This window comes from Gallinula chloropus (assembly GCF_964237585.1).
Source record: "Gallinula chloropus genome assembly, chromosome: 6".
NCBI classification, from domain to species: domain Eukaryota; kingdom Metazoa; phylum Chordata; class Aves; order Gruiformes; family Rallidae; genus Gallinula; species Gallinula chloropus.
The window spans coordinates 5,398,724-5,420,021 of NC_140091.1; the positions used below are offsets into that span (position 1 = coordinate 5,398,724).

Here is a 21,298-nt window from a genome sequence, read left to right on the forward strand (position 1 = left end):
ATTTAAGTGTCCCAAAAAAGGTATTTTTTCAGTATGCAGAGTTGTAAGGCCTCTTAGAGTCCCTATTCTGTACTTTTTCCTTTTTTATCTATGAGGAAATTGAGATGCTAAACCTCTTTGGTGTTTGGTTGTTATCCAGAAATGCCATGGATCCCTGATGAAGTTATAGAAGCGTGGCTTTTGAAGGCCTTAGCAGAAATGTACTTTTTCTCCTTATACTAAGGAGCCTGTATTGGTTCTGTATTGGATAAAAATAGGACACTGATTTGAGTGTAACAAGCAGAAGCCTGAGATAACCTACTTCTGGTATATCTGTAGAAATACACCTGTCAGCACAGGCACCAGCTTCTCTGTATCACACTGGGAATGAGAATCTATTGCATCCGAGACTGATGACAAGGAGGCGGTTCTGGTTAAGAGTTTGCTTTTAAAGAGTTTATTTAGAAAAACAAACAAAGAAGAAAATTGCAACAACAAAGTAAAGCCCTGCAAAATAAACATAAAACCAACCAAAAAAACCCCAAACCAAACACCTGTGCTCAAAATACTTCAGGCTCCATGTTTAAGTTTTGCAGTCAGCCTTTTGATTAGATTTCATGGTGTGCATGCACACCAGTAATGTGGGACTCGTTATTGGAATCTCATGTATTTCAATTTGTAGGTAACCAAATTAATAGAAGACAGCACCGTGTCCAAGTCGGTGAAGAATGCGATAGATACAGACAGGTTACTAAATTGGCTGGTAGAAAATTCAGTCCTGTCGATTGCTCTAGAAGGTAAGTACCTTCACAAAGACTTCTGGCACTTTCTTTGAACATCTGAAACTGAAAAGTTTTGTCAGTCCCTTTCAGTACATATTGTTGGCTCCTAGAACAGAGAGAGAGGAGGCTTTGGGTTTTTTTCCCAAGTAGCAAGACCCTATAGCTTTGAACTGCTATTAGGTATCTGAATTAAAACAAAATAAAAATAAAGGAGCCTTTTCTTTTTCTCTGAATAGACTTATAGCAGAAAAAAAAATATCAAATGAAGGTGACTTTGTCCTCCTTTCTTTCAAAAGAACTTGTTTATTCTTATGCATTTAATGTATCTAATACTGTTTTGAATGTATTAATTCAGTTGCCTGCCTTTGTTTCATAGGTAATATAGACCAAGCACAATACTGTGATCGTATAAAGGGAATTATTGAACTGCTGGGCAGTAAATTATCTTTAGATGAGCTCACTAAAATTTGGAAAATTCAGGTAAGAAACCAAGACTAGGCCTGTACTTTGAGAACATCTTAAAAAAGCAGACATTCTAGGACTGGGATTTCTTGGTTTATGATACAGGCATCTCTTTATTGCATAGTGGAGGTGTTGAGATTTGTAGCAGTATAGTTAATGCAAAGGCTTTCTTCTGCTTCTTCCTTTACTGTTTGAAATCGTGTGTTCTGGCAATTTCTCATAACACAGCTGTTAAATCTTATGTTGAAGTTCAGTTCTTTGCAACAAGTGTTAAGGGGCTGCAAAAATATTTGTCTTGGAATAGGAGGTTGTCAGCCTGAAATAGATGATAGAGTGTTTGTCTAGACCAAAGACCTTGCCTGAGGATATTAATTTTCATGGCTGGAGGTATAAATGTGATTGTAGCTCACAGTGTGACTTTAAAGAGAGTGGGCTCAGTCTGTATGAATTCCTAATTAACTTCCTGTACATACATATAATTGACTGACAAGTAGTCTTTTCACATTCACTTTATGTATATTCAACTTATCACTCAGTAGGAAAGGTGGTTTCACTGCTTAATGCAAATGACACATGGAAATTTTGACCAGAAACATAATCTTCTGCTGCAGGAAATGGTTTTCTTTGTCCAAATGTTGAAGTTTAGTCTGAAACTCTTTGGATGCTGTCAGATCCACAGCATGTGGGGGCATGGTAGCAAGTCCTGCATGCTTAGGAGAGCTGAAGCATGATTCCAACTCCTTCACTTTTACTCTTTAATAAAATGCAATGCTTCTTCCCTGCTTCTGGCAGTTGTTACCATGGTGCTCCCATCAGTGTGGGAGGAGATTTTTGCATTGCTCACTTCTGAGCAAAGCCTTAAATTGTGTCAGGGATGGAGCACCACACACATGAACTTAACCAAGCAATAAAAACGGTGAGGTTTGTGTTGCTGGCACCAGGCTTTCTGGTGCTATGTGCCATTGTGGCTGCTGCAATAATGGCAGACTAATTTCTTCTTTCCTGCTTCAGAGTTATTTCCAAACACCTCTCTCCAGTGAAATGAGGAGACACAGTTATTTCCTTGTGTTTCTAACGTGTCAAAAGCTGTTATTCTTTCTCGTTAGTATGAATAGTAGGATAATGCTTACATGAAGACTTTTTCTCTGTCTCATTTGGGATCAAAACCTACCTTCACATGTTTTCCTTCCTCTTTTCAGTCAGGGCAATCCTCCACTGTGATTGAAAACATCCATACTATTATTGCTGCGGCTGCTGTGAAGTTTAGCTCTGATCAGCTCAATCATCTATTTGTCCTAATCCAAAAAGTAAGTTTTCATAGGAATTTACATTCCTTAGGAAGAGAACTGATGAGAGATACTTGTGCATCCAACCTACCAGAGGGCAAATGCCTTGAATATGTTTGTATTTCATGTATGAAAACGTATATAAAACTTGCTATAAAACTTTTTGTTTGTTAACCCAAAAGCCTGATCTGCTAATGGTACTGCTAATCAACTTAGATTTTTAGTTACATTATACAGACAGTGCTGAAGTACTTCAGAAATGAAGTTTTATGATTAGATTTAGTCTAGTTTACATTTGCAAAAGATTTGGGGGTGAATTAGTACTGTAACTCCCAGCAACAAAAGGAAATACACCTGGTGGAATCATACTTGTTTGTGTTTGATTTTCCTGCAGTAAAACAATTGTAAATTGTAATTTTGCATACATTTGAGAGTTAACAGACTCAAGGTCTTGCTCCCTGCTGTAGTAATGAATGTTGTTTCTCTGCCACACAGAGCTGGGAGACAGAGAGTGATAGAGTGCGACAGAAGCTGCTGAGCCTGATAGGGCGCATTGGTCGAGAAGCAAGGGTGGAGACAACCACTGGAAAGGCATGTGAATGTGAAAGAAAATCTCTTCTCTATTTGTTTTTTTTTTCCCACTTTATTGAACATAAGGTTGCTGGTCTCTACTACTTAAGTCCTGACTAATCTTGCACTGCTTTGTCTAGGTTCTGGAGGTACTTTGGGAGCTGGCTCATCTTCCAACACTACCGTGTAGTCTTATTCAGCAGGCCTTGGAGGAACATCTGACAATCCTCAGTGATGCCTATGCAGTGAAAGAGGCAATCAAAAGAAGCTATATCATCAAATGCATTGAGGATATTAAGAGGGTTGGTTTATTATTTTATCTTTTCCAAAATTAAATGTTAACTAGCTTTGTTGTTGCCCTTTCAAGATGCACAAATTGTGTGTCCCATCTGTAAGTTCTTACCTTGGGGAGTCCACGAGAGGGGTAGGCTTTTTGTGAGCCAGTTTGTTGACCATGAGACTCATAGTAAGTCTCTTGCCTTTGTTTTAAGCAAAATTTCAGCACAAGGAGTGATCAGTTTATGGGAAACTACCAGGATGGGCCCAAGGTTAGAATTTGCAAATGGAACCACTATAAAGGTATGTCAGTATTTTAACTGTCCCTTTCATGTTGAAGCCTAGATTAGTTTTCTTTGAGTTAAGCATGTGTTCTGGCATGGCCATTAAAGCTCAAAATGCAAATTGATATTTAAATTGTAGTAGTCTTGTATTTTAATAAAATACTTAAACTGTTTTAATCTAATATAAACCATTCCCACAGCTGCCTGTGCTGTTTCTGGGCAGCAGCAGAGATGTGCATGGCTTAAGAGACTACATATACTCTACCCTGCACTGTTCACTTAGCAGGCAGGGGTTTTTTGAGGTCTGCAGATATTTTCCTGTTGTCTTCTTTCTGTTCTGAAGTATACCTGTAAATAAAGAAAGACCTTGTACTGTTTTCATGGTAAATTAAAGTTTGTATTGTAGCATCTGTAGAGGGGTTTAGTTGCTTAGGACGGATAGTGTGTTGCTTCTTTATATTGATGACACTATTTTGTGTGTGAGTTTCTGATTCTGAATCTCTGTAAAACTTGCAGTCTTTTTCTTTTGGATTTTCTCTTGTCCTCTCCTGGTCTTGTATTCTTTTTAATTACGTTCTGGCAAGGGCCTTAACAGAGGTGCTGCAGTGGGTAACACAAAAGGAAAGCTGATTGGGGTCACCATACAGCAGATGTTTAAAAATATGTAATTTTCTTATTTCCCTTTGTTAGGGGAAATGAAGACAAACTGGGAGGGGATGTAATGTTAAGGCAGCATTCTCAGATACACAAGGGAGTCCACAGTAGCAAGCTCTCTGTCACGGGCAGGTTACTTTAATCTCTGTGTAGGTGGCATTGGTTGTTGTCAGTATTTAAACCAGACATCACTTCTCTGAACAAGCAACCTCAGTACTGGTTTGTGTGGTCAAACTTTACAGAAAATGAAGCCTCCCAGAAAAGTGATGAGCAGTTCTAACAAGGAGGTAGGAGGGTTATTCTTTGTAGGATCTCTTTCCAAAATGCAGCTTAAGTATCCTTTTTGCTTCCTATCAGAGGGCTCCTTGCAGCACCAATCAGAAATCTTTTCTCACCTCTTAACCCACAGTATCACCTCAGGTTCTTTCTTCCACTACTCTTGCTTTAGCAGTGAGCAATGCTGTTTGACTGGATTTGCCCTTTTATGCCCTAACAGGCTTGCTTCATCTCCCATAATTGAAGAAGGTGGTGGTTATCATTTCTCCCTGGTGCAACTGAATTCTTTTTGTCCACTTAATTTGCATGTTCTCTAGCAAGGAGGTGGTACTTTGGGCTTCATAATCAGGATAGCTCAATGGCCTGTGTGTGTCAAAGGGCTTCTTGTACAAAGTGAAGGGCAGCTTGAGTGTGTTCAGAAAGGGACCAGGAACAAGTCACTGAAGCCTTCAGTTAGTAGCTGTTGTTTTGAAACAGCAGCATTAATAGAAATAGTCAGGCTTCTAGGACTCTTAAGAGGAAAGTTAATCTGCTGTTGAGCATGTACACATGTGTAATTGTTTTTACCTTTCTTGCTACCAGTCATCCCAGCACAATAATCCCCAGTTTGTGTGGGTGGTGCCAGCGTTACGTCAGCTCCATGAAATCACACGCTCGTTCATTAAGCAGACTTACCAAAAGCAAGATAAGGTAAGAATATATGCTGAGATCATTGGTTTTTTTAAGCCCTTGCTGTGTCTGTGCAGCTCTGCTTATGTAGAACATGGAGATTTGAATTCAGAAGGGGAGGAACCAAACTGGAAAACCACTTTGCCAAGTGTGGTTTAATGGTGTAGCCTTAACAGCTGTTCAAGTAGAGCTGCTGTGTTGCGTGCTGTCTGTGTGTGCAGTATAAATCTGTTTGCTGTGTCAGGAGCAATTTATTTTATTCTCAGCTTTTTGTAGAATAATTAACAGGCGTGTATGTGTTAAGGAATGAAGGGTGGGTAATGTTTACACCAGCTGCTTTGTAATTGAATTGACATAGACTCTTGGAAAACAGATTAAAATACCAGCGAGTCTGGTATGTGTTACACAGTAGCTGAGTGGAGATACAGGAGACTCTTTGCAATCTGCTACCCGTGTGTTTCAGCACATGCTGAAAACAGTAAGGGGCTTAGGATGCTTGGAAGGGATGTATCTGATGAGGGGAGAACTCCTCCTTCCAGTAAGAGACACGTGTCTGTACAAGAGCATAGTGCTGTGTGCTTATACCTGTTTATGTATTTTCTTAAAAAAACCTTTCTTTTCCTTTTTTCCCCAAGAGCATTATTCAAGATTTAAAGAAAAACTTTGAAATAGTGAAGTTGGTGACAGGAAGCCTAATATCATGCCATCGTTTGGCTGCATCTGTGGCAGGTCCAGGAGGGCTTGTTGGAGCAACACTAGTGGATGGCCGATACACTTACCGGGAGGTACCCAACCTTGACTTTCTTCCTACCTTAGGTTTTTGAAAACATGATGCAGTGTCTCACTGACCAACTTGCATAATGGTGCAGTTTTGGAATTCACTAGTATATATCTCCTCTCTGGGGCATAATAACACTGGGTTTTATTTATAGTTCTAACACTTATCTATCAGGGCTTGTTCTGGCCTTGTGTTATATTATAGAGCAAGGGTGGGCAAACATCACAATCTACAAGGTTCCTAGCAAAGTCTTTAACTGGTCAAGAACTGGATGTCCTTATGCCAGGACCTCCTGTCTTCCAGCTTGTGCAGCTTCCAGCTTTTTCACCAGTTTGAATTCAGCTACTCTTGTAGAGCCAGTACCTCTGAATTTGATGTGAAGGTCATGAAACCTGAAACAGATTCACTAGTTAGGACACAGAAGTCTCACAGCTAGCTTGTAAAATTCATTGTTAAGGTCTCGATGATAACTTCTTTCCCTACTAGTCATGACTTACTACTTTCCTGATATTAGTATTATAGTTACTAAGAAATCCAAGAAGTAATGTTAAAAATCTCTGTAAAAATCTAAATAAATCTCACTGCAGAAACAACTTGTTTTCCAGGCTTTGCAGTGTGTATTGTTATCTGACAACTACATTTGCAAAAAATAAAAGGAATGTTCAGAGTTCTTGTTTCAGAAATAAAAGTCTTAAGCTTGAGTTTTTGTTTCTTTTCCTCAGTATTTGGAGGCACATCTAAAATTTTTGGCATTTTTTCTGCAAGAAGCCACCCTCTATTTGGGCTGGAATCGTGCCAGGGAGATCTGGGAATGCCTTGTGACTGGCCAGGATGTCTGTGAATTAGATCGAGAGGTAAGAAGAACTTGAAAAGTTGGTGTCTGTGGTTGCAGAGCGAATCTTAATGGATCACAAATAGCAGGTGTATTTGTTGAGACATGTGAAACATAAGCAGCAAACACAAAGTAATAATGTGTTTATATGCTCTGTGTAAGCTAAACATGTTCACTTGGGACTAGGATGCTCCTTTAACATGAAGTTTGACTGGGGGATGAATGTTGGATGGGGGGTTATTTGCAGGTTTATGGATGCTGGTTTGAAAAGGGCAACATGCAAGTTTGCAGGGTCCTAAGAGACATTTAGCATTATTTGGGTGGAAGTTAACGATGAAGACAAGGTATCCTAATGCAGCCTATATACTTCATGAAGTTACTGGGAGTTGAGACTTTGATCTTACTGTAGACAAACCTTCTGTAAGATGAGTTACTGTAATATCTGATGTAGTTTGCCAGTCCTGTGTGAAACTAAAATGATTTGCCATGACAATGGGGTAAAAATACACCTGCCTTTCATTCCCAGATGTGCTTTGAGTGGTTCACAAAAGGACAGCATGATCTGGAGAGCGATGTACAGCAACAGCTCTTCAAAGAGAAAATTCTTAAACTGGAGTCATATGAAATTACTATGAATGGTAAGAAAATGGTTATGGTTGACTTTTTTTTTAAATATATACCAGAAATTTGCTTTCTAAGCCTTCAAATTAAATATCAAAATAGTTATGTAAATTAATATAATAAAGGGTTTTTTTCTATAATTTTAATATAGAGGGAAAAGGTCATCTCTGTATTTGATTTTTTTTTTAAAAAAAAAAGCATAGAAACTTACCCTGACCTGAATGAAAAGCCTGTGCCTTTTTTCACTTTCAGGTTTTAGTTTATTTAAAACTTTCTTTGAAAACGTGAACCTGTGTGACCATCGGCTGAAGAGACAAGGAACCCAGTTGGTGAGAGTTCTGGCACATTTGTTCTTCTGTACTACTGGTGGCATCTTGGGGATAGGAGGAGACAAGGACTCTGTGGTGGCTGTTTGGCATAGTCATGTTTGTAGGAACGTGCAGATTGTCCTTCTGGCATTAACATTGTTAAATTCTGAAGCTACAACTCCAGGATTATGACAGTTAGAATTCCTAAATTGGTAGCTGGAAGCTGATATGCATCTCCTAAAACTCTGCAGAAGGAATGAGTGGACTGCTGCTTTATTAGTAACAGTGAATTCTGGTGGGCTGCTTTTTTTCACTTCTCCCTAGCAAGGAAATACTAATTTCTTTTGCTGTTTTTGTTTTTCTTCTTTACAAAAGATTTAGGCTTATCATATTCAAATTCCAACCTTTTAACTCTGATCCTTCAATGTTTTTGATAATTAATGGATTTATGTTAAATAGCTCTCCAGAGGCATTTTAGATCTTTATCACAGAAAGTTAACTTACTTCAAATGCATTATGTTATGCCAAGTATCATAGTAAGTTTTGTGATGGTTTATTATGTGGTTTGCTACCATGTTGACCTTTGTGAAACAAATTCCATTCCCAATTAAATTTCTCACTGCTTTTGAAGTTTTTAATTTTGTCACTTGGCTTGACTGAGGTGTTCTTTGGAACTTGCTTATCTACCTGTAAACAGTTGGGGTTGTTTTTTTTTTCCCCCAAGTATAAATGCACAAATCCAGTGATTGATTTCACTTTGTTCTATGCCAAAGCTTGGCAGCATGTTGGGCAAGACAATTTTTAAGATTCAGTCAAAAGATGTTTTTCCAGCAGATGGAAGACTGTTTTATTCCTCTGGTTCAGTTCACTGTTGTATAAGAAATCCAGTCATGTTTTACTGATTGTTCTTTCTTGTGTAGAGTGTAGAAAAACTGGAATTAATAGGAATGGATTTCATTTGGAAGATTGCAATGGAGTCACCTGATGAAGAAATTGCCAATGAAGCTATTCAATTGATAATAAATTACAGCTATATTAATCTAACCCCTAGATTGAAAAAGGTGGGCATGTTTTTCATGACAGAGCTTTGACATTCACAGAGCCTTGATACTCTGCAGATCTGTCAGATTCTGTCATTTTATGAGTAATTCTCATGATTTTGGTTCAAGGTCTAATTAATTTGTACACTTGATCTTTAGGATTCGGTATCGCTGCACAAGAAATTCATTGCTGATTGCTACACACGATTAGAGGTAAAGGATGGGTTTTATTCTTGTACCTACATTCTTTTTCAGTCTTGTATCTTAAAATTGGAGTAATTGACAACAGTAATTCAATTTAAAGAAAAAAAAGTCTATCTACAAATATTTCTTGTCCTCTTAGCTGTCCAGGATGTAAATAATTGTCATGTGAGCCAGCGCTTATACTCTGCTTTGGATTCTAGGCAGCCAGCTCTGCACTTGGTGGTCCAACGTTAACACACGCTGTTACAAGAGCTACAAAAATGCTTACAGCAACTGCTATGCCCACAGTAGCAACATCAGTTCAATCTCCTTACAGGTAGGCCTGCTTTTAAAAGAGTAAATGTGACAGTAGCCGTTTGTTCCCAGCTGCTTCCCACGTGATTGAGTGCTAATTAAAATTCCTAATATTGGTGGCTGTATATTTTGGTGGTTTCTCAATCAAATATTTCAATTACAATGCAATTTGAGTTCCAAAGAGACTTGGGGGGGAAAAAAAAAACCCTGTGTTTAAAAAAAACACCACCAGAAACCCCCCAACACCCCTGTGTCCAACCTCCAAAAAACCCACAACCAATAAAAAACCCCACAAAAACCCCCTACAGGTTATTACCAGCCTCTTACTCATGTAATATTTCTGGGGCAGCAGGGTTTAATTTTGGGGGCTTTTAACTGGGAGAGAAAAGGATGGGTTTTTTCCATCCTCTGGCTTTTCTAACACATGCCTTAATGTGCGTTGCTTTAAACATATGAGTGCAGGGTGGGACCTTTTGGAACATGAAGCTTCTTCTAAAGCTGGCTACTTCTGAAGCAGTACAATATGAGTGTCTTGGCCTGTTTTCCTAGTTAATTTCAACTGAATTAACTCTTTAAGTTTAAGGAGTTACATTTGAAAACAGCTAATTTATGCTAGGTGCCTGTAGGCATTGAAAATTAATCTCAGAGACAAGTTACTCTTGTTTTCAATGTTTATCTCTAGGTCAACTAAGCTTGTAATAATTGAGAGACTGCTGCTGTTGGCAGAGCGTTATGTGATAACAATAGAGGTAAGATGTCATTTCTTACAGGGCAAGGCTCAGAACACAACTTACAGTATTATTAAAAATTAAGAGTTTGTATTTAAAGCTATTAAAGCCTGTGCAACTTACATATCATCACAGAATCATCTCTGGGTTTTGTTTGGCATTTACTGTCATCTCTTCCCATAGGACCTTTACTCTGTTCCCCGAACTATTCTACCTCACGGTGCCTCTTTCCATGGACATCTCTTAACACTTAATGTTACATACGAGTCTACCAAAGATACCTTCACCATAGAGGTATGTGTGCACAGGTTGTGTGTCATGCAGGATTGATCACCTAGCTGCTCATGGCGGGGGGGGGTTGATGCCTGGACCAGATTAAGGTAGTTTTAAGGATGCCAGTTAACTTAGAAACTATTTGAAAATGTTAAAAGTGTGTGTAAAGCTACTGTAATGGAAGGAATGGAATGGAAAGGTATTTTGATCTCTGGGGTGGGAAAAGGACATAGTTTGCTTACTGTCATTGCTTCTGCTTTCTTCCCTGGCCAGTTTCTTTTGTAGACAATACCCTTACTGCCCTATACAGAGGAGTGGGAAGATGTTAATGGGAGATTTTACCTACCTTTTTTTTTTCCTCCTGGAATGTTCTGCTTGAGCAGATTCACTGACCCAGTGCTGTTTAATTTTACAGGCTCATAGCAATGAAACCGTAGGGAGCGTCAGGTGGAAGATAGCAAAGATGTTGAATTCACCTGTGGATAATATACAGATATTTGCCAATGACAGCTTGGTATGTCACCTCTGAAGAATCCTCATTCTTTATGAGATTTGAGTCTCTTTTCCAGAACTAAATGATATTTTCTTGCAGCTAACTGTAAACAAAGATCAGAAACTACTTCACCAACTGGGCTTCTCTGATGAACAAGTCCTTACAGTAAAAACATCAGGAAGTGGGACTCCATCAGGGAGCTCTGCAGACTCCTCAACCAGTTCCAGCAACAGCAGCAGTGTATTTAGTTCATCCTATGCAATGGAGCAGGTACAGTGTACTAGCCTGAAACCTTCCCTCAGATTTTTCTAGGATGTGGGTAGCTGGGGACAACACAGCTGGGGTGGAAGAGGTGCAGTAAGGTGAGATGGAAGCGGTTGACATCAGTTTGAGTGTCCAGTCTGTCATAGTTTGGTTTTGTTTTCAAACTGCAATTGAAGCAAAACATACAAGTATATGATTGCCATATGCATGCAGACTGGACTTCATAATCTGTATTCTGTCACCTACTGTAGCCTGCTTGGTGTTTGTTAAACTTTACAGGGTCTTTTAAACAAACAAGACCCATATGATTAAATTTTGAGATAGGAAATCTCTCCCCCTGACATATATACATATATATTTCTACTATTAATAAAGCTGTGGTATGAAAATAAACATGCATCAGCCAGAGATTGGTATGTCAACCCTGACATTTGAGGTTGACTTCAAAAAATGATTGTTAAAAGGGAAATGGGGTAATGTAAAAATTCAGATGTTGTCTCAGTCTAGAAAGTAGCAAGGGCTTCTACTGTTCAGGTTGGCATCTGGGTCTGTTGCTTTAGTGAAGAATGATCTTAAATTACTTGCAACAGAGAGGGAATAAAAAGGCTTTTGTATTTCTGCTTAAATCTCAGGAGAAATCCCTCCCTGGAGTAGTCATGGCTCTCGTGTGTAATGTGTTTGATATGCTTTACCAGCTTGCCAATCTAGAGGAGCCAAGGTAAGCAAACTAAATGGTTGTTAAATATTGAAGAAATGCTTGTACTGCAAAGTTTGAGTAGCTACTCCACAGTGTGTAGGCATCTACCAGGCTGCAGCGTGGCTGAGCCCTCTGGTGCACAAGTAACTTGCGGTAACTTTGCAGGATAACACTGCGAGTGAGGAAACTTCTGCTCTTGATTCCCACTGACCCAGCTATTCAGGAGGCTCTTGATCAGCTTGATTCTCTGGGAAGAAAGGTATGGATTAAACAATAGCTAGTCTTGGTGAGTTTAACAAAAAAGATTTTACTGCCAGGTTTCTCAAATTCCCTGACAGATTATAATCGGTGAAGGGTTTGAAACGGCTGTAAAATATTGGTCATGTTAAGGATTATTGATTTATTCCAAATCAGATGGAGCCAGGAGGTTATTACAGGGATTATAAATGTATTTCTGATTAGAACAAAATGCTGTAGTCTCAAATATATTTCTTTTGTGGCTTATTCCTTCTAGAAAACCCTTCTATCAGAATCAACTTCGCAGTCTTCAAAATCACCCTCCTTGTCTTCAAAACACCAACATCAGCCCAGTGCTAGTTCAATACTAGAAAGTCTTTTCAGATCTTTTGCTCCAGGCATGTCCACCTTCAGAGTGCTCTACAACTTAGAGGTAAGAAAACAATTATTTCTTTCTACTTGTGTTTCTGACCTGTAAGGTTTAAGTATTTCCAAGTTTCTTGGGTGAGAGTCCACAGTGACAGGGTCATTACGCAGAATGCGAATGTTGTGTCACAGTCTGCTTTTCTGTATGTGATTAAATTCTACACAGAATGAAAGGGGTAAAAAGTTCCCCTTTAAAGACTTTACTGTGTAGGCAGACCTCTCTTTTTGTGATTTGCAAGGTGGAAGGAGTACTCTGAAGTAACTGTAGAGGAGCAGAGACACATCAAAGTCCTTACTTGTTTAGGTGAAATTCCTGTTTGAATCTCCACGAAGTCTGAATGTGTGGGGTTCAGTGTACACATAATAGATTTAAAAAATAAAAATAGTTGCTTCTTTTAAAAATTAATTGGAGCTGTTCAGTTTGTCTGGGTTTGCTTAATTCAATCTGAAAGAAAAAGAATGCTAACTCACCTCCTGTATAAGTCTGTAGAGGCAAGGAGGAACATTTTTGAGAGGCATTCAACTGTGAGGAATTTTCCCTATCCAGATGTGCAGGGCTTTTACCCAAAAAGTTCTGGTCTGTTTTGGCTGGGCAGGCAAAGTGAGTGGAAAACATACATGTTTTTTTACTCTAAATATTCGTCCAAGTTCTTTAAAACACTAGTTTGGACCCTGTAAAGTTTTTTCCAGGTGTTCAGTGCATGGATTTTCAGGGGTGTATGAGAGTTCAGTTGGTGTGCTTGTTGGGACACTGTAATCTGTATGCTTCAGGAAGCTGGACAGTTTTAGTCCTCCTCCCAGGTCCTGTTGTTTATGAAGACTCATTACAACTTGAAGTTGGAGGACTGGTTGCCAGCAGCTTCAAAAACAGTGGACAAAGTTATTCCCTTTCATTCCCCTCATAAGCCAAACTTACTGAAGGAATCTTCTTGTAGTTGGTTTCCTTTGAGTTTCTGCAGTCTAATGTGAGCTCTTCATCTTTCTACGCTGTCATCACACGGCAGCGTTAGGATTTCCCCTCTTTCTCTACAGCTGGAATGAAAGAGATTTGATGTCTTTGAAATACAGTGACAAGTTGTACAACGGAAAGCAAATGGTTTAGCATATCACAGCAAGGGTATCTTGTTGAACTGGCAGGTGACAAGACAGTTATCTGCTGCTTCTGTGCCAGAGAAAATAATAAAAGCAAGTAATAAATCGCCTGCTTTTCTGGCAAGGGATGAGAAGTAGCAAATTGGATTAGATGTCTAGATTATATGAGTGGACTTGTTCCTCATGTCCAGTCAAGCCAAACAGAAGATGATTTCTGTCAGGAAAAGGATGATATGCTCTTTTATCCCTGAATCAGTGATAAACTGAAAATATGGGAACCAGTCTGAACTGCTTTCTGAAATAAAAATTGCACAGGAAATTTGCAGAGCATATGAAAGAGATGAAAATTAGATGTTACAGATGTTTGGGGTTATGTCCTGCAGTGTTGTGATAAGATTTCATGCCTGGAACTCCATAAACCATTCTTCTGACCTGTGAACCTGGCAAGGATGTCTTTTGTTTTCCCTCATGCAGCAGCATTAGCTGTACGTGCCAAAGACACTTTCCAAGAAAGAAAATCACTTCTGGCAGCTTTCTGGGATTTAAGGAGGAGCTGGGTTTTGTTTGGGTGTTGTTTTATTTTTTTCCCCTATGTAAAATGAAGTGACATGGGTTGTATAAATGTACATTAGATCTGACCCACAGAGACCACAGACTTGCATATGGCCATGGTTCTGAGCATAATTGTGTTCTGTGAACTTTAATGAAGGGTGATCCAGTGGTGGTGGTCACAAGGCCTATAGAATCACCTGGGCCACCTTTTACAAAAAACTCCAAGAATAGCAGTATGGTTCTGTTTCAGAAGGCATGAACTGATAAGCTGTCTGTAGGGTGTTTTATGGGATACTGTCAACTGAAAATCTAGATAGGAGGATTTAGGCTCTTCAGGAGCACCGAGCCTGAAGACAACATTTCATGTACTAGAATATGTACTTTATCCTTTCCCTTAACAACTGCAATGAGAAAAAAAATGCACTTTGGAGAATAAGTACCTGTAATAGCTATAGTTGTCCTGCATATTTTTAATGTGATTTCTCTTTGCTGACTAGTTTCACATAGTTGTATTAATTACTTCATTTGTAGTGGTTTTTTTTTTCTGTTGTACTTTTAACCTTCAGTAGATAAATAAAGGTGGGAAGTGTATGTGTGCTTATTTATTCATTTATTATAGGTACTGAGCTCCAAGCTGATGCCAACTGCAGATGATGAAATGGCAAGAAACTGTGCCAAGTCTTTCTGTGAAAACTTCCTCAGAGCGGGAGGCTTGAGGTGAGATTTTGAAATCCTGACTCAACTTATAACACTTCATGTAGTTAGCCTTTCTGCCTGTTGTATGGTTCTCCACGCTGTGTCACACAAATACACCTCTCAGCTTCTTTTTCAGAGGGGGGGGGGGGAAAGTCCACCCAAAGCTGTGTTTTCATTACCCAGTGTCTAAAAGCTACTGTGACTACCAGAGTGATGTAACAGAGTACATGTTAAACGGCAAAATCCAGTGAGACACAGATAAGCTCATGAAGTATAACTTTTTACTAAGATGGCTCATGTTTGGATAGTTAGTATTTGTGTGTTTCAGCTCAAACTTTCAAGTGTATACATTGCACTATGTCCTGCTTAGATGCCAGCAGACACTTTAAGCAGTCAACACATAGATGGTGCAGTGGAAACCAAATGAAATTTTACACTCCCTAAAATTCAGACTCTTATGATAAGAGTTGAGGTACAGTGTGAGTGATTTAGAAGACCTGGCAATACTGCTTATGTCAGATTTATCAAATACATGTTGCTTTAATAATCCTGTCTGCCTCCCCTGCCCCATAGATCCTAGAGCATTGTCCACTGGGAACAAAAATCTTCCACCTGTAAATGTGGAAGGAGAAGCTGGGGGAATGTTAGTCTCTAGAGACACCAGTTTGGCAGTTTTAACCTGCACTCAGCTGACTCAATAGGAGGATAGAATGATAGACATAAATTCATTGCAGCTCTCTCCTAATGTAAAACACTTTTAAATGGAAGCTCTCTTATTGATTTGTTTTTAAGTTTGGTGGTGAATGTGATGCAGAGAGATTCCATCCCATCAGAAGTAGACTATGAAACAAGACAGGGAGTCTATTCCATCTGCCTGCAACTTGCAAGGTAAGTAATTGCCTTTCTCTAGAGAAAGTGCTGCTTTCTTGGCTTTTAGTGTGGCTTATGATATTTAAGATTAATTGCTAATGAGTTCTGCTTCATTTACTTGTGAATATTCAATAATAAGCCTGGTGGTTGTTTTTCTCTGTAAATGTAGGTTCTTGCTTGTTGGCCAGACAATGCCTACTTTACTGGATGAAGATTTCATTAAAGATGGGGTAGAAGCATTGTCCTCACGCCCGTTCCGTAACGTCAGCCGACAAGCAAGTAGGCAGATGTCCATTTGTGGAACACCTGAGAAATCATCCTACCGACAGCTCTCTGTGTCTGACAGATCCTCCATTAGGGTAGAAGAAATCATACCAGCAGCAAGAGTTGCCATACAAGTAAGGAAGTGTTTGATGATTTACAGTGATAGTGGCATCCAGTGACAGCTTTTTACGCCTGGATTTTTGCTTTAAAGTCTGCCTTTTATACAGGTTCTTGCCCAGGCTTCATTTAAAAATCTCCAAAAATCCAGTCCATCAGTTTCTCTTCCCAGTCTTGATCTGAATTTTAAGTTCTACTGCTATTTTGGCAGTAGAAAGGGAAGCAGTATCCCAAAGTGCTTACCAGAAATAGATCTACTCAGAAATCTTACTGATGATGTATTTGCAGTCACAATTAATTCTAACATGTAGAAAGGAGAAGGCTCCTACTTGACTTCATCATCTTTGAGAATTATGGGCAAGTTTTTTCTGTCCAATACCTCATTAAAAATTCAACTCGCTTGATGGTACCTTGGGGAGAAAGGAAACTCTTAATTTTCAATACTTTAAGAAAATGCAATTTTTTTGCTTTCTAGTCATGTCAGTGTAATTAATCTGAGACTAGCTATTTGCTACAACAATCTAACCTGACAAGAACTCAACCTGTTTGAAAGCTGAGTCCAGTTGAATTAAGTTAACGTAGCAGATATGCTGTGTTAGGTTCTTGGGCAGTGCTTCCCAAATGGATTGATACGATTGAAATCAGCATGCCTGTCTCCAGATAGGTGAAAGGGGAGTCTGCCCTAGTAGAGAATTTAAAAACAAACTACTTCCCATTAAGAAATGAATACTAATCTCTCCTTGGGAACAAAATGACTCTTGTATCCTTGAGCCTGCTTAGAGAAGAGAGAGGAAAACAAATCCAAATGTCAGTTCAATATGATTCAGACAATACATTCCCTTTACCCCTATGATTAACAAAGTGTGTTAAACATCACAGAAGTAACTGCTGTTTCTTGTTCCTTCAGACTATGGAGGTGAACGATTTCACTTCCACGGTGGCTTGCTTCATGCGGCTCTCTTGGGCTGCTGCTGCAGGACGACTGGACCTCGTGGGAAGCAGTCAGCCAATAAAAGAGAGTAACACTTTATTTCCTGCTGGGATTCGAAACAGACTTAGCAGCTCAGGTAGTCTTAACTGTGTGTCTACACCAATCTAAGGGAAGCATCTGATCTGTTCTTAATTTAACTCTTGCAAAGCTTGAAGCTGAATTTGTTGGACTTGGATTCAGTGGTCCTCATGGGGCCCTTCCACCTCAGGATATTCTGTGACTGAATTGCACAAAGCTGATAAGAATGCAGTGCCTTCATGTGGTGTATACTGAGTGGTTTAAATTGCAGAGAACAGATCAGAAGCTGAAAGCATCTGAAAGATGTAATGGATTACAGTGCTTGTTTGTTTCTTTAATGTAGGAAGTAATTGCAGTTCAGGAAGCGAAGGAGAGCCAACTGCACTGCACGCAGGTATCTGTGTGAGGCAGCAGTCTGTATCCACCAAAGATGCTCTGATTGCTGGAGAAGCCTTGTCTCTCTTAGTAACCTGCCTTCAGCTACGCAGTCAGCAACTGGGTATGAAACAGAACTGCATTACTCACTGTTTTATAAGTAAGGTGGAGGATGGCTTTTGGAGACAGACGAGTACAATATATTCCTGAGAAATGTATGGCTTTAGGCTTAGACAGCTCAAGTTAAAAGCCTCAAAATGTCATGTAAAAAATCCAGGTGTTTTTTTTTTTCCATGACTGAAGAACCAGTGCCATGAAACAAAGCAAGTGGCATAATGAAAATGCATTGGGAAAGCCGACTTATTGCCAGTATATAAATATTTGCACTGGCTTCAGAGTAATTCTGTAAGTGCTGCTGTTTGCATAGCTGGTGTTTAGTACTTGAACCTTTGTGTACAGGAGGTGTAAACCACAGTGGTGGGAGGAGGAGGAGGAGAATGCAGCTGTTAATGGGGTGTTTGTGTCCAGTAAGGGAAGGAGATGGGGAAATGCACAAATAGCTGTTGATGGGAGATGTACTTTAGGTATTTTAATGCTGGACTGTGACTGGCTTAATTTATAGGATTATTTTAAAAAAAGATAGCCTGGTATTCTTCTGTTTTAGGATCTTTTTACAATTTGCCTTGTGTTGCCGATTTCATCATTGACATTTTACTTGGATCACCAAGTGCTGAGGTGAGGATCTTTCCCTGAAAACTTCTTAAATGTTATATATCCAAATGTGTAAACTTTGATCATTTAACATGGTCTTGAAGATAAACTTGTTCATTACAAATATTCCCAGTTTTCCTATTTAAATAACCTTTGTATAATAGTTACTAATTCCAGTTTCTGGTGATGTGTTGATAGAAAATGCTGAAGTATTGCATTCTTTAAGCTTGCTAAATCCCTATAAATAGAGAAACCCTGGCTGGCAGGTGCAAAGCTCACAGTCTGGTTTACACAAACTTTTCAATGTCTATTTTTTTAATTACACTTCCATTTTATTAGAAATCCCTTTTTTTGCAACCTTTGAGGAACTGCTAGTGTATGACAATGACACTGTTTCAGATTCGTCGTGTTGCCTGTGACCAGCTGTACACCCTTAGTCAGACAGACACATCAGCTCACCCAGATGTACAGAAACCAAACCAGTTTCTCCTGAGTGTTGTTCTCGGTGCCCAGCTGCCTCTTTGGTCACCAACAAGCATCATGAGAGGAATCAACCAGAGGTAAGTCAGATGCCTGTTTACTGAGGAAGCAAATCTATTGCATTTAACAATGAGTAGCAGCAGAAGCTCTGAGGCACAAGGGATTAGGACTTTGCAAGTCTGTTGAAAGTAGACATCCCTTCATCCCCCAGATAGTTTTGGCAGTATGTAAATTGAAGGGAAATACAACTGAATTCACAAGGTACAACTCTTCCTCTGTGAAGTTCAGCTTGTCTGACTTCACTTGCGGGAGGTGATAATTGCTGAACAGGTCAGCTCTTTCCAGGTTATGGTCAGAACCTGGCTGGAGTCCTGCATGGGGCACAGATGTGATGGAGGTTTGATAGTATTGCATTGATCTGGATCAGAAACCAATCCTGAAGGCACCAGCTCTTTCGGTGCTGTCTGGACCCATGTCTTCACCTGATTTCTTGTTGCTTACATAAGGACTGTAGGTGTCAGTCCTGTTAACTTGTCCCTGACTGGCCAAAAGTGGTTGAATTTGATAGCAACTTTAAACATCAGTTTCTAAAGGAATATGAAAAGAGGAGTAACTGAGAAGTTAAAACATGTTTTATCATCACCTGATAACTAAAATTAGGAGCTGAAGGAAGAAAATGGGATTAAATGTTATGAATAAGGTTCACAAGCAGCTGTTGGGAAGGACTTTGTTTTAAAACTGCAGCGTGTGCAAACAGAAGCATACCCAGGCTATGGCTATGCTATTTTGGATTAGATAGAGCACACAAGCTTGAAAGTAGGAAAAAGTTTCTGATTTTAAGTCAAACTTTTCTTCTCTTTGTACCCATTTCAGACTTCTGTCCCAGTGTACGGAATATTTTGACCTGAGATGTCAGTTACTGGATGACCTCACATGTAAGTATATACAGGCAAACATCATCCTGCTTGCAGCTTCCAAGCACATCTTCCTTCTGTAGACAAGATGCAGAATTGCCTTTGTGGAGGGGTTATTGCACCATGAACTCTATTGGACCTACCAGTGTGCTGGCTGTCCTGTGTTAATGCCTGGCATGGATTTCTTGGTGTGCAGTAACATCTAGGCAGCACACTCCTCTTGGAAAGTGAAATGAGTCCCTTTGTGGAAGGTGTACTTTGTACACACCATGGGGGAAATTAGACTGTTGCCAAACTGTTTAAAATTCATTGTATTTGTATTCTGCGTTTATAGAGCTGTTCGCTTTTCTGAGTTTTCTTTTTCTCTTGCAGCATCAGAAATGGAACAGCTGAAGATAAGCCCAGCTGCCATGTTAGAAGATGAGATCACCTGGCTGGACAATTTTGAACCCAACCGCACTGCTGAGTGTGAGACTAGTGAAGCTGACAACATCCTCTTAGCAGGACACTTGAGGCTCATCAAGACTCTCCTTTCACTTTGTGGGGCAGAGAAGGAAATGGTTGGTAAGTATTCCTTTTTACTCTAGAGTGACTAGACTAGTGTGAAGCCCTTGTAGTGCTAGCAGATGACTTGGATCAGCAGACAGTGTATGTGAATTCATAACTGGTAGAAGTGATACAGAGTGATAGTGATAAGGAGTCATTTTGGCAGTACCTCTGTCATTTGATAAAATATTTGGAAATATTTTGTGTTGATTATAAATGATTTTCCTGTTATAGAACAACCTTTAGATATTTGTAGTGATACTGTAAAAATTGAACAGTAGATGTGGGTTACTGTGTTACAGGTTCGTCTTTGATTAAGCCATTGCTGGATGATTTCCTCTTCCGAGCATCCCGGATAATTCTGAACAGCCATTCTCCAGCAGGCAGTGCTGCAATCAGTCAGCAAGACTTTCATCCAAAGTAAAAACTTTTTTACTTTGTTTCTGTCCTTTGTTTTGTCCTAGTTCTTGTGAATGCAAATGGCACACTAGGGCTACAGATACTAGGATTTAATGCCAGTGTTGGAATACTTCTCCAGTTCTCTGTACTTCCTATATAAGTGTCTAAATAACATTTTTGTAAGTTATTGTGTGACCCAGAATCTTTGCTTTTCTGTACTTCTGAAGTCTCTGCTTTGTTGGGTAGATCAGTGAAGTACAAGCACAACTGAGTGCTGATTTCATGTGACCGATGAGTACTCCTTTAGCTCATCATCATTGGAAAGTTAGCTGAATTGTGGTGTGAACAGGAAATAAATTCCCCAAGTCCCTTGTAAATGGGAATCTCAAAAGTTCCCCTCTTATTTTCCCCTTCAAAAGAACTGTATTTTGTAAAAAGCTTACACCAAGCAAGTCTCTAGCATGTGAGAGAGATTCTGGGCTATTACCAGTTATCAAATGTGGGGAAGGAAAGAGTGGGCTGTCTCTTTTCTGCCTCACCTGCCTTCTGTTACTGCCATACAATATCTGAAGGGACGAGTGAATCCGTTTGGGTGAAGTTTTGTGCTGTGTTTTCAGTCTGGCCTTTAGGAGACAGAGCTCGTGTGTTTGGTCCACTGAAAAGAGCAAGAAGAAGCATTTTGTACTGCTCTGCCACAGCTTGGGGCTAAGGTTATCTCATGTAGCAAGTTATCTGGTGTAGCTCTTTCAAAGCTTGTGTCCCTGTTTAAACACATTGTCATGTCACCATCAGTGATAGAGTATCTGTCTGTTTGTCCTCAGATGCACAGAGAATTCTGTG

At 39.5% G+C, this 21,298-nt stretch overlaps 1 protein-coding gene across 2 annotated transcripts in view; it reads left to right on the plus strand.

The window, feature by feature from the left end:
* USP24 (ubiquitin specific peptidase 24) overlaps positions 1-21,298 on the plus strand; it is a gene marked incomplete at its 5' end in the record, with an annotated part of 63,510 nt that overhangs the window by 21,915 nt on the left and 20,297 nt on the right. The window contains 31 exons of one of the 2 annotated variants that reach the window (XM_084265888.1): positions 662-776; positions 1,138-1,241; positions 2,423-2,530; positions 3,005-3,100; positions 3,220-3,381; positions 4,536-4,580; positions 5,152-5,259; positions 5,874-6,023; positions 6,739-6,870; positions 7,375-7,486; positions 7,722-7,798; positions 8,698-8,838; positions 8,977-9,030; positions 9,222-9,337; positions 9,998-10,064; positions 10,227-10,337; positions 10,732-10,830; positions 10,909-11,079; positions 11,706-11,791; positions 11,936-12,029; positions 12,285-12,440; positions 14,697-14,794; positions 15,566-15,661; positions 15,813-16,041; positions 16,932-17,091; positions 17,377-17,532; positions 18,073-18,143; positions 18,519-18,679; positions 19,473-19,534; positions 19,886-20,077; positions 20,362-20,479. In XM_084265888.1, the coding sequence (XP_084122014.1) occupies positions 662-776; positions 1,138-1,241; positions 2,423-2,530; positions 3,005-3,100; positions 3,220-3,381; positions 4,536-4,580; positions 5,152-5,259; positions 5,874-6,023; positions 6,739-6,870; positions 7,375-7,486; positions 7,722-7,798; positions 8,698-8,838; positions 8,977-9,030; positions 9,222-9,337; positions 9,998-10,064; positions 10,227-10,337; positions 10,732-10,830; positions 10,909-11,079; positions 11,706-11,791; positions 11,936-12,029; positions 12,285-12,440; positions 14,697-14,794; positions 15,566-15,661; positions 15,813-16,041; positions 16,932-17,091; positions 17,377-17,532; positions 18,073-18,143; positions 18,519-18,679; positions 19,473-19,534; positions 19,886-20,077; positions 20,362-20,479 (3,647 nt within the window). The remainder of the gene's footprint in view (positions 1-661; positions 777-1,137; positions 1,242-2,422; positions 2,531-3,004; positions 3,101-3,219; positions 3,382-4,535; positions 4,581-5,151; positions 5,260-5,873; positions 6,024-6,738; positions 6,871-7,374; positions 7,487-7,721; positions 7,799-8,697; positions 8,839-8,976; positions 9,031-9,221; positions 9,338-9,997; positions 10,065-10,226; positions 10,338-10,731; positions 10,831-10,908; positions 11,080-11,705; positions 11,792-11,935; positions 12,030-12,284; positions 12,441-14,696; positions 14,795-15,565; positions 15,662-15,812; positions 16,042-16,931; positions 17,092-17,376; positions 17,533-18,072; positions 18,144-18,518; positions 18,680-19,472; positions 19,535-19,885; positions 20,078-20,361; positions 20,480-21,298) is intronic. The other variant, XM_084265889.1, reaches the window with a different exon arrangement.